General features: G+C 45.8%; 1 protein-coding gene across 1 annotated transcript; it reads right to left on the bottom strand.

Moving 5' to 3' along the window:
• Window positions 1–7,469: 7,469 nt before the first annotated feature.
• PYGO2 (pygopus family PHD finger 2) lies at window positions 7,470–11,919 on the bottom strand. Its single transcript, XM_033924100.1, has 3 exons — window positions 11,716–11,919; window positions 9,866–9,915; window positions 7,470–9,445 (listed from the first exon to the last, which is right to left on the bottom strand). The coding sequence occupies exons 1-3, from the start codon at window positions 11,780–11,782 to the stop codon at window positions 8,423–8,425; spliced, it is 1,140 nt and encodes a 379-aa protein (XP_033779991.1). The 5' UTR covers window positions 11,783–11,919; the 3' UTR covers window positions 7,470–8,422.
• Window positions 11,920–11,926: the final 7 nt, after the last annotated feature.

Here is an 11,926-nt window from a genome sequence, read left to right as displayed (position 1 = left end):
ATGAGGCATTATGACATCACAATATCTGCTCTGGACACCAGAGACTGTCATTCTGTAGTGTCTGTTTCAACCTCGGTCCTTCTACCCCAGCATTCTTCAAAGCAAAGCTTGAGGGTCAGTGGTTGTGGCCATTCATACTCTGATTCTTATGGGAGCCAAGGATAATGAAGCCATTGTGACATCACTGATGTGATTGGCTCTTAGGCACTGGTGGAATGAGGCATTATGACATCACAAGATCTGCTCTGGATACCAGAGACTGTCATTCTGTAGTGTCTGTTTCAACCTCGGTCCTTCTACACCAGCATTCTTCAAAGCAAAGCTTGTGGGTCAGTGGTTGTGGCCATTCATACTCTCATTCTTCCCTCTCTCTTTAAAGAATAACACGAAGATGGTTTCCCGCGGTTATCCGCGGGGACGGTGATGAATTTTGTCACCTTGTCATTCTCTAGTTCAAATCTTTTTTATTGTGAATGCCAAACAACAGACACCAATGAATAGAACAAAATCAAAAGTACCAGCGTCCGACAATACAACATTTGTGGTTAGGTGATAAAACAAAAGCAGCAATCCCCCCCACCCCTCAACCGGCAAAGGCCCCAAACACAAGCAATGTTCCAACATTAAAAAAAAAAAAAAAAAAAGCTTCTAGAACCTGCAGCGTGTGATCCCGAGTCTACATCTTTCCTGCAAAAGCCGAGTTTTGTCATTGCTACCAGTGACAGACGCACTATGAAAACACGGATGTGAACAGTTTTTGTCAATCCAAGCCTAGCCTAAGTGAATCGAGCAGCAATCGGGTTTAGGAAGTGCTTGAGTGAGAAATGAGGGGAGGGTCTTAATAAATGGAATTCATGCTGGAGTGGAGAGCAGTGCCTAGTGCAGCCTTAGGGGTTGGTGTGGGGGTCTGCTCATAGCCTTGTGCCTTAATGTTGGAGAGGCATCGGTAGGAAACGTTTGCCTTTCTATAGATGGTACCGAGTTGATAGTGTCATCGCGGGGGCACAGAGAAGAAGTGTGAGCAGAGCAGTGTTCTCAGCAGTTAAGTGCAGAGTCCACGGGACCAGCATCTGTGAGGGAGAGAAGCGGCTGTGACTAACCGTGAGAGAAAGGTCAGGTAGCTCATGAGCTAGTAAGACAGGCAGGGCCTGGAGCTAGAGAGATGCTACGTTGACAAGAAAGAAGAATAACCCGTTTCTATAGCACTACTGGACATGTGCAGTGCTGTACATCAAAACACAGAAGAGACAGTCCCTTCTCAGAAGAGCTTACAGTCAAGTCAGACTGGTCAAGAAGGTGCTCGGGTGGGGCAATTACAGGAGGGGAATGATAGGGACAGAGACTGGTGCTTAGAAGGTGGGTTGGACTTTGGTTTTGAATCTGGATTGGCATACAGCCAGCGATGGAGCCTAATGTATCGAGTCAGGATTCTGGAACGTTGCTACGAGTTATTTTGGAATTCCCCAAAGAGTAGCCACATTCCATGCAGAATCTCCAAAGAATAGCCACATTCCATGCAGGGCCGTACATCAGAAGACAGTCCCTGCTCAGAAGAGCTTATAATCTAGTCAAGACGGTGCATCAGTACACTGTGCTCAGGTGGGGGAATTGCAAATATTGGTACTTAGAAGGTGGGTTGGAGTTTGGCATTGAAAGCAGATTCATAGAAGTTTGTGTTGAGTCTGGATTTGAATTCTTTCAGAGACAGAGCTTCACCTAGCACTGTACTGAGAGAAGTGACGATGCCTCAGGACAGGACGTTGTGTCCAATTCTGTGAGTCATACCTCCTAATGCAGGGATTCCCAACCCTGTCCTGGAGGACCACCAGCCAGTCAGGTTTTCAAGCCCTAATGAATATGCATGGAGGCAGATTTACATGCCTGTCACCTCCATTAAATGCAAATCTGTCTCATGCATTTTCATTAGAGCTATCCTGAAAACCCGACTGGCTGGTGGTCCTCCAGGACAGGGTTGAGAACCACTGTCCTAATGGATAGAGGGGAGTAAGAGCAAAGCTGCCAAAATCATGCAGGTTCTGCAGCAAATGCTTTATGAAAAAAGACTTAGCTATGTGTAATCTAGGGAAGAGGAAGAGACAAGCAAGGTATGACAGCCAAACTACCTCGAAAATAAAGGCAGAAGCCACTAACCCTTTTTTTTAAGGGACCAGTGCTGTGACTAAAAAATGAGGCTAGAACAGGAGGTGTCAAAGTCCCTCCTCGAGGGCTGCAATCCAGTCGGGTTTTCAGGATTCCCCAATGAATATGCATGAGATCTATTAGCATACAATGAAAGCAGTGCATGCAAATAGATCTCATGCATATTCATTGGAGAAAACCCGACTGGATTGCAGCCTTCGAGGAGAGACTTTGACACCCCTGGGCTAGAAGGACTCTCGCTAGACTCTAGAGCAGTGATTCCCAACCCTGTCCTGGAGGAACAACAGGCCAATCGGGTTTTCAGGCTAGCCTTAATGAATATGCATGAGAGAGATTTGCATATGATGGAAGTGATAGGCATGCAAATTTGCTTCATGCATATTCATTAGGGCTAGCCTGAAAACCCAATTGGCCTGGTGTTCCTCCAGGACAGGGTTGGGAACCACTGCTCTAGAGCAGGAGTGGGCAACTCCGGTCCTTGAGGGCCGGAATCCAGTTGGGTTTTCAGGATTTCCCCAAAGAATGTGCATTGAAAGCAGTGCATGCAAATAGATCTCATACATATTCATTGTGGAAAACCCGACTAGATTGCAGCCTTCGAGGAGAGACTTTGACACCCCTAGGCTAGAAGGACTCTTGCTAGACTCTAGAGCAGGGGTGGGCAACTCCGGTCCTTGAGGGCCGGAATCCAGTTGGGTTTTTAGGATTTCCCCAAAGAATATGCATTGAAAGCAGTGCATGCAAATAGATCTCATATTCAGTGGGGGAAATCCTGAAAAACCTGACTGGATTCCGGCCCTCGAGGACCAGAGTTGCCCACCCCTGCTCTAGACTCTAGAGCAACACCCCAGACTTGTTCATGGAGATGGTGGGGGAGGAGACTGGAGAAATAGCAATGCAAGAGAGCCTGGGAGAAGCATAGAGAAATGAATGCTAAATCTCAGTTCATTTTTTTTTGGAATGACATTTGCACTGTTTCAAGTTTATTAAAAATTTTTATACCGCTTAATCAAATTTCTAGGCGGTGTACAATGAAAAAATTACCAGAAAAACAAATTAGAATTAGAATTACTAAAGAATGCACAGAGTAAGTTAATAGAACACACAAAGCACAGTAAGAGGAAAAAGGGCAGCTCTCTTCTCCCACCCACCCCTTATCTGAGTTAAGCAATCTGGGAAAAAGTCCAGGCAGAACCATTTCAGCTCCCTCAATAAAATAACCAGAGCGCTTCAAGCTAAGAGCCGGAAAACCAAGGACCTGGAGGCTGCTCCAATTATGTTAATTTTCAGACAAGAGTCAATTTCCTAAACAGTCCTAATGGGGAAAGAAGATTCAGCCAGCGGGTCCGATGCCAGGCACGCCCTCCTAGTTATAGAATTACACTGCAACTGGGGAGGGAGCAGATCAAATCATCTTCCAGGAACCTGAGCTTGTATATGTTCACTTCATTGAAGGGAAATCAGATGCAAACGTAGCCTCTCATTTTCAAAGAAGCTGCATCACGGCTTGGCTCGCAGGGTGCTCACGCCCTGGACCAAGACTGCTTACAAGTGTGATAAAAGTCAGCAATTTTCCAGATTTAGGTGCCTTTTAAAAATATAGAATTTCCAGGCTAACCTGTTCAGGTTCCTCCACCAAAGAGCTTCTAATGTAAGTGGGAGATAGTGACTGCACAAGGGTTTTCAGGAGTGTTAGTGGCAAAAGTGGGATTTGAACCTGCCCTCCCTGCTTCTATCCACTTTCCTCTTCAGCAGAGCTCATGAAATCTTCCCTACCCCAGCCTGGACTATTATAGTGTTTTCTTGTCTGCATTTTCCAGGAGTTCCCCCTTCAGTCCCTTGCTTCTCATTACATGTTTGCTCCTCCCCATCTTCTGAAGAAGGAGAACTGTTCTCCCTCTATGTTTTTGGGTTCATTGGGAAACCATTCCTTAAAGCCAGTCAATGTTTTCCACTGTCTTTCCTTTCACCCCCCCCTCCTCCCCACACACCCTCCCCATCACTATCACTAGAAAATGTTCAAAGAAGAGCGACCAAGATGATAAAGGGGATGGAATTTTTCTCGTATGACAAAAGACTAAAAAGGTTAGGGCTCTTCAGCTTGGAAAAGAGACAGCTGAGGGGAGACATGATTGAAGTCTACAAAATCCTGAGTGGAGTAGAACGGGTACAAGTGGATCGATTTTTCACTCCGTCAAAAATTACAAAGACTAGGGGACAGGGAAGTTACAGGGAAATACTTTTGAAACCAATAGGAGGAATTTTTTTTTCACTCAGAGAATAGTTAAGTTCTGGAACGTGTTGCCAGAGGTTGTGGTAAAAGTGCATAGTATAGCTGGTTTTAAGAAAGCTTTGGACAATTTCCTGGAGGAAAAGTCCATAGTCTGTTATTGAGACATGGGAGAAGCCACTGCTTGCCTGGGTTGGTAGCATTGAATGTTGCTACTCCCTGGGTTTTGGCCAGGTACTAGTGACCTGGATTGGCCACCATGAGAACGGGCTGCTGGACTTGATGGACCATTGGTCTGACCCAATGAGGCTATTCTTATTTTCACTAGACTGAACTTCAATGGGAGACAATAGGATCAGGCTCTTTCAGCAGCCACTGGAATGATGCATCATGGGATGCTTTATGAATGGTTTGTAGAAACATTGTAACATGATGGCAGAAAAAGGCCAAATGGCCCATCCAGTCTGCTCATCTGTGCAGTAACCATTTTCTCTCTCTGAGATCCCACATGCTTATTCCAGGCCCTCTTGAATTCAGACAGTCTCTGTCTCCACCACCTCTTCTGGGAGACTGTTCCACACACCTACCACCCTTTCTGTAAAAAAGTATTTCCTTAGATTACTCCTGAGCCTATCACCTCTCAACTTGATCCTATGCCCTCTCATTCCAGAGCTTCCTTTCAAATGAAAGAGGCTCATGCACATTTACGCCATGTAGTTATTTAAACGTCTCTAGCATATCTCTCCTTTCCTCCAAAGTATAGATTGAGATCTTTAAATCTGTCCCCATACGCCTTATGACAAAGACCACACACCATTTTAGTAGCCTTCCTCTGGACCAACTCTATCCTTTTTATATATTTTTGAAGGTGCAGCATCCAGAATTGTACACAATATTCTAAATGAGGTCTTACCAGAGTCTTATACAGGGGTATCAATACCTCCCTTTTCCTACTGGCCATACTCACCTTTTCAACCTGTTTGGCCTCCTTAAGATCATCACATACAATCACACCCAAGTTTATTGTAATGGTTATTTGGATATGATTTTATTAGTTATATATGATTTGTTTTATATTAATATTTGTTTATATGAAACCAAACATTTATATATATCCAACAACCTCCCTGTACTGTTTATTTTCTGTCTCTTCCCTTTTGGAAGTTTGTAACTATTCCAACATCAATGTCACAAAATGGGGTTTCTTTCTTTTCCTATCTACTTTTTGGTTGACACTGAAGTCGAAAATATTAATTTACTTAATAGTTTTGCAGACTAGCACATGCCTTAAGAGAAACACGATAGCTTGAGAAGCAGGTGGGGATGTCCTGCAGCAATAGAAACCCTATTTCCTGGTGAGAAGTTTCCTCTGTGACCGAGGCAGGTTTCAGAGGACCAAACTGCCAGCGCACATTTTAGATGCTGGTTATGCATTTTGTTTTATGAATGTTTTTAACTCACACTCCAGCTTGACCAGGTCCCTGCTGTAAACATTACATTTCTGTCTTTTCTATATAAGTCACTACGAATAACAAATTTCTTCCTCAGGTGGTGTTTTAAAGCAGTATACAAGCAACAATACACAGGCATATTAGGGATTTTCAGCCAGCCAGCCGAGTAACTTATCTCATGGTGGTAGAGATCCTCATTACTCCCAGCCTAGCATTTTTAGCGTTTTGTTTCTTTTTTTCTATAAATACTTTTCAGACTATTATAAATATAGTTTATTATACAAATCTTGACTTAGCTTTATATGTAGTTTATATCCCCTTGCCGACACGTTTCGCAATACTTTTTTCAAGGACGGGGGGGAATCTTAAAACAGATTACAAGTAATTGGAAAAACTGGAAGAGACTTAATTACAGTTTATGGTGGAACTCTATGTCACATTTATAAAATGGAAAGGACAATAGCCACACAGCAGGGGAATTTTAGAAAATTTCAAGATATTTGGGAGCCATTAACAAACTATTGTAATGATTGAATATTATATGTCCCCTTAAAAATGCACATCCAGGGTAGGGGGAGGGAGGAAGGGTTTTCTGATTTGAATATTAAATAAGGTATATAGGAATGGGGTTTATGGTAGGTTTTCTTGAATTAAAAAAATGTAATTGATTAGGGGGGAGGGGGATAAATTCTGAAATGGTGTTTAACAGAATATTAAGTGTTGTATTGGAGTTTAAAATGCTATAAATGCTGTTACACCTATTGTAAGTTTGTTAAAATGAATAAAGAATTGGAAAAAAAAATCATATTTACTACTTAATTCATGTTGTCGCTGGATGTCTGAAAATCCCTAATATGCCTGTGCATTGTTTCTTATTGGTAGTGACTAACTGCCTCTTTTACAAAGCTGCGAGGCAACAGCCCCGCAGCCTTTAAATCTCTATGGGCTTCGGGGCCATTAGCGCAAGGCAGCCTCTAGTGTGGCTTTGTAAAAGAGGCCATAAGCAAAGAAATAAAGTGTATTTTCTCTATAAAGCACACACAAGGAAAAAGCCATTTCAACTGCTGATCTTGCTCTGCCTCTGCAGTTCTAATTTATGGTAGTGTTGCACAGGTCGCTCTACCACCTCTGCTGTGCCTCTGTTTTTGGCCAGGCTCTGCAACCCTCGATAAAAGGCAGACACACCCCACCCTACAAAGTACACAACGAAAAAGGAACAGTATTTGAAAAGCAATCTAACAGAAACATACAGATTTCGCTTGCAGATGCGAGCTTGGCACATGCCTGCTTCTTTCACAGCACCGACAGCAGTAACTTCAGCGAGGCCAACAACTACATCTAAACAGCTTCAATCTAACCCCTTTTTGACAAAAGTACCTATGGCCACTTGAAAGCATAAGTCTGCTGGTTGGCATTCGTAAAGCTAGTAGAACAGCTTTATCAGGGGCAGCTCAGGAGTGGGGATATTACCTTTAGGCAAGCTGGCAGACAAAACGATGCTTCTGGTGGGCCACAGGGTGATGAACGATCCTGACTGCTGCCCATCTAAGAAAACATGGCAGAGGTCTCACCTCTGCTGGTTTGACATCCAGTTTACAGCTACAAAACAAGCAAGTGCACAGCCTCGCTAAGCTTTCAGGGTTTCCTTTTAATGTGGAAGTTCAGGCATATATTTCCATGACTAAATCAGTCCCTTAAGTGCTTTATCAGCCTAATGGGTAACATTTCTGTTGCTTATAAGGATTTTTATCAGTTCATCCTTGGAGAGAGGCAGGCATGCCTAATTCAGTTTCGTGCGGTTCTGAACTCTTGCTAAGGGGAACACTAACAGTTCTGCAGTGAAAGTTCACAGTAACTTCCAGAGGTTACATAGATAGGCAGGCCAAAAAATTAAAATGGATTAAATCTACTGTTTTAGCATGTAATAAATGTGTGTTTGCGCTTTGGGCATGTCTTCGCTGCTCCATCTGGCTCAATGTACCCACTTGCCGTAGGCCTGGTTCATATAACTATTGGACTGCTCATTATACCAGACAAATGGTTTGTTTAATCCACTCAAGATTGCATAAAATGTCCAAAATACAAATTTATAAAGTGAAATGAGAGCTTATCTATGCACAATACTAGTCACAAAAACGCATCTAATCCTCCCTCTCTATAAAGCATATAGTCTACCTCAAACCTTTACAAAAAATACACTGATTTTTAGGAAGGGATGTGGGATGATTCCCCCCCCCACACACACACACAGAAAAACAGCTGCTACTGTTGAGGACCTAACATGATTCTTGCATGAGCTGCTAAAATATTTTGTCAAAAACCAGAAAAATATTTAAACTTCTTCCAAATGAGGCTAGCGAAAAACCTTTCCCACCCTTGGGAGGTGTGGAAGAAGCCTGGAGCCACCAGGTACTCAACATATGCCCAGTGGGACAGTAGACAGTAAACAAGTGGTATCACTTGGCCCAGGGCACATTTAGGGAGCCACCGGAGAAGCGATGGTCATGTGCGCTGGAAATTGCACTCCCACCCAGAGACAGACAAGACACATCAGAACGTCACTCCCCTGAGTCACCGTCAATCATCCATCAGTAGCCACTACCAGCTGCCCCACGCCCTCCCGAACATACACAGACTGGATCTCTTTAGTCTTGAGACAGTAATCACATGCCCACACAGCCGAGGCCTCTGTGGTGAGCAGACCATAGGCGCTCTCTGTCATGCCAGTGCATTCCCGGTGAAACCACTTCTGGCATGAGGCCTCGCACATGATAGCATCTTGGTCATCGTTGACTTCGTTCCGGCAGGCACCACATGGGAACACCAGTCCTGAGCTAGTTGCTGGCTTGTTTGAAGGTGGAAGATTGTTCAGCTCTGGTGTGCCGCTGCTCGGAGGGAAGCTGCGCTGATTGCCATTCACAGCAGCAGGGGACCCCACATGCTGCTCCTGACTGAAAGTACTGCTGGGCGGATTGAGATTCTTTCCTGTCTCCTCTCCTGCCAAGGGGAGACTCTGCTCAGCCCCAGCATAAGGACTGGCATTTGGTGGCAAGTTTGGGCGTGGCATAGAAGACTGGCCAAAAGGGTTGCCTGGCACACTGAACCTTTGCTGCAGTGCTGGGGCACCAGAAGAGTTTAAACCAGGCCCTGGTCCAATGTCTCCTCGGGGAAGCTGACCCATAGCTGGGGACATCATGGGCCCAAAGCCACCAACAGGCCCTTGTATCATCTGCCCTGCAGGGGGGCTGAAACCCTGTCCCATTGCTTGGTTAAAAGGTTGATTAGTGAAGTTCATGTGACCTTGCTGGACGTAATCTGGGTTCGGAGGCACATTAAAAGCAGGGCCCATCTGATTTGGCGGGAAGGGTGGAGGCTGCCTTCGGATAGGCTGAGGCCCCCCTCCATAGCCTGGAGGAATCTGTGACGTCAAGCCCCCTTGCATTCGAAAGTTCCCAAATGACATGGGATTGCTGAGGAAAGGGGCTGATGGACCCGCCATTTTGGGTGTTCCAAAATCATCTTCAAAGGGGTTGGAGGCCACCAGGTGGTCAACCATCGGGGTTGGCGGAGGGGCAAATTCAGAGAGATGAGAATAAGCAGGACCCTGAAAAATAAAGTAGTTAGTTTAGGTTGAGGGTGAAAGCGAGGTGGGAAAATGCAGGGCCATGAAAGACAGAACAGGCAGTTTATGTAGACAGTGACTGTCACAATTTTTTTATATTCTTCAAACACATTAACACACTCCCTTTAGAGTTCAGAATGCTGGCAGTGCAAGGAGAGCATCTAATTTTATTTTGAGACTTGAATTCTAATCTGCTTTGTTCGCGCTTTAATCAAAGAGCTGGAATATATCATCTATCCATTTCCCTTTCCCACCATCATCTACATATGCTCGCTTCCCCAAATGTGTGTTTTCACTTTGAATGGAGCAGATGGATGCCAAGCATGCAACACAAGTACAGATTTACAGCTGGATTGTGTGAAAGCAAAGGCATGCCCTGTGCTGACCCTTCACTTGCCTTACCTGAGTGCTTGACTTCCGCCGTTTCTTCTCTGGGCTCTTCATCTGCAGACCTATAACAGAAGCATGAAGTTTAGATACTATAGTATAGCCTGCTCTAACACCTTCTGCAAAGGAAAATTTCATTTTACATTTAAAAAGCATATTTTATTTCTCTTTATTTGGATTTGGCTCACAAATTTTTCAGTAGTAGCTGAAAGTGAATTAGTTACATTCAACTATGAATGTGCTTCTATTGTGGCTGAGGTTTTCTTTGATAAGTGTGGACAAAGTTGCTGTACTGTACCAATAGTGGGAACCCATACAAATGTGTGTAAAAGCCAGAGGAACTTGAAAAGCTTCAGAGGGCGAACAGTGCAATAGTTACTTCCCACGCAACACTGTCCATAAATAAGTCTAGTGGCCAGGACTCCAGCATCCATTATGTCCCTAAACCCCTCTTTGTGGCTTTCTCATTTGCTTTTGTTCTGCTGCCCTCTACTTCATTGTAAGTCATGGCATCTTTTATTCAACTTTGCCAAAATTCTTCCATGAATAGCTTTAATCTCTAGGAGAGGAAGGCTGGCTGAACCATCCAGCAGTGAAGTTTTGAGATACACATATACCAAAACTAATGTTCTGGCTCTGACCATCCACGCTCTTTATATAAGTAAGCAACCAAGATTAACAGCTTCCATCCCCATCACAAATGAGCTACCATACAATGCTTTGGTGCATGCCACAGTTCCCTGGACACAGAAGGTTGCCTCGTACACCCCACAGGCTGGACAGCACATGTGCCGTTCTTTTGCCCATTACAGAACAAGAAGATGCACTGCAGCCCAATGAAGCTCCTGCTCCACTGAAGAGGTTAAGGACAGAGGTGAGGCTGTTGGTGCAGCATTAAAGAGCGGTTCTTCTGTGAAATTTGAAAAAAAAATTGTAGCTTAGAAATAGACTTATTGTGGTACTAGTACTGGGCTAGGATTGTTCTGGAACTAGTAAGCTCATGACCCCTTTCTGAATGTGCATCTCGGTGCCCTTCTAGAAAGGGAAAACACCGTCAGTCGCTGGTATCTTGGGTGGTGCCGGTTTATAAACCCCCCCCCCCCAGCTTGTCCTAGAGCAGTGGTTCTGAAGGGTTTTCAGGACAGCCCTAATGAATATGCATGAGAGAGATCTGCATACAATGGAGGTGCCAGACATGCAAATCTGATCCATGCATATTCATTAGGGTGATCCCGAAAACCCGACTGGCCTGGTGGTCCTGGGTCGGGAACCAGCGTCCTAGAGGACCAGGCAGCTGAGTTTTGGGAGATACCGCTCATGAATATGCATGAGAGAAATCTGCATACAATGGAGGTGCCAGACATGCAAATCTGATCCATGCATATTCATTAGGGTGATCCCGAAAACCCGACTGGTCTGGTGGTCCTCCAGGACAGGGTCGGGAACCAGCGTCCTAGAGGACCAGGTAGCTGAGTTTTGGGGGATACCGCTCATGAATATGCATGAGAGAAATCTGCATACAATGGAGGCGGCAGGCCCCCCCTGCTCCAGAGGGTCAAGGTGGAACAGTCCACGGGGAATAGGCGCGCAAAGAAACGCGCACGTCGCCGAGGCCGCTCGCGCCTCTCCCTCGCGGACATCCCTCGAGAAGCTCACGCGCACGTGGTGACCCCGGAGCCGCTGAGCTAAGCGTCTATTTTGACGTCCCCGGGTGACGCTCAGGCCCCCCTACATAAGCTGGCCTCCTCGGTGCGTACGAGCAAACGCCCCCCCTCCCCCCGCGTTAGTCGCGACGGCTATCGCAGGTCGCGACAGCGAGCGCAGACCGGGCTCGCACGTGCCGCCGGAGGGGGCTCGCTCCTCACCCGCTTTGCCCCTCCTGCCCTGCCCGGGGCCCGGCCCGCCGTCCAGCTTCTCCGGCTCCGCCGCCATCAGGCGCCCGCTTCATGTCCGGCCTCCGCCGCCAGCGCAGAACAAAACAAGCGGAAGCGGCCTCCGCGCGCCCGACGTGCTCCGGAAGGCGGTTGGGCGCTGGCTCCGCCCCGAGCTCGCCATAATAGGGGCGCCCTCTCGAGC

The sequence above is a fragment of the Geotrypetes seraphini genome, chromosome 16 (genome assembly GCF_902459505.1).
Source record: "Geotrypetes seraphini chromosome 16, aGeoSer1.1, whole genome shotgun sequence".
Lineage (NCBI taxonomy): Eukaryota > Metazoa > Chordata > Amphibia > Gymnophiona > Dermophiidae > Geotrypetes > Geotrypetes seraphini.
The sequence above is the reverse complement of the archived record's forward strand: the minus strand, read 5'-3'. Positions and strand labels throughout refer to the sequence as shown.

Bases quoted from the DNA above. Each gene is read 5' to 3' on its own strand.
- PYGO2 (XM_033924100.1), bottom strand. From the start codon at position 11,782: ATGGCGGCGGAGCCGGAGAAGCTGGACGGCGGGCCGGGCCCCGGGCAG. The intron at 9,916-11,715 runs GTGAGGAGCGAG...CTTCTGTTATAG, and splicing joins GGGCAGGAGGGGCAAAGCGG to GTCTGCAGATGAAGAGCCCA. The intron at 9,446-9,865 runs GTAAGGCAAGTG...TTTATTTTTCAG, and splicing joins GGCGGAAGTCAAGCACTCAG to GGTCCTGCTTATTCTCATCT.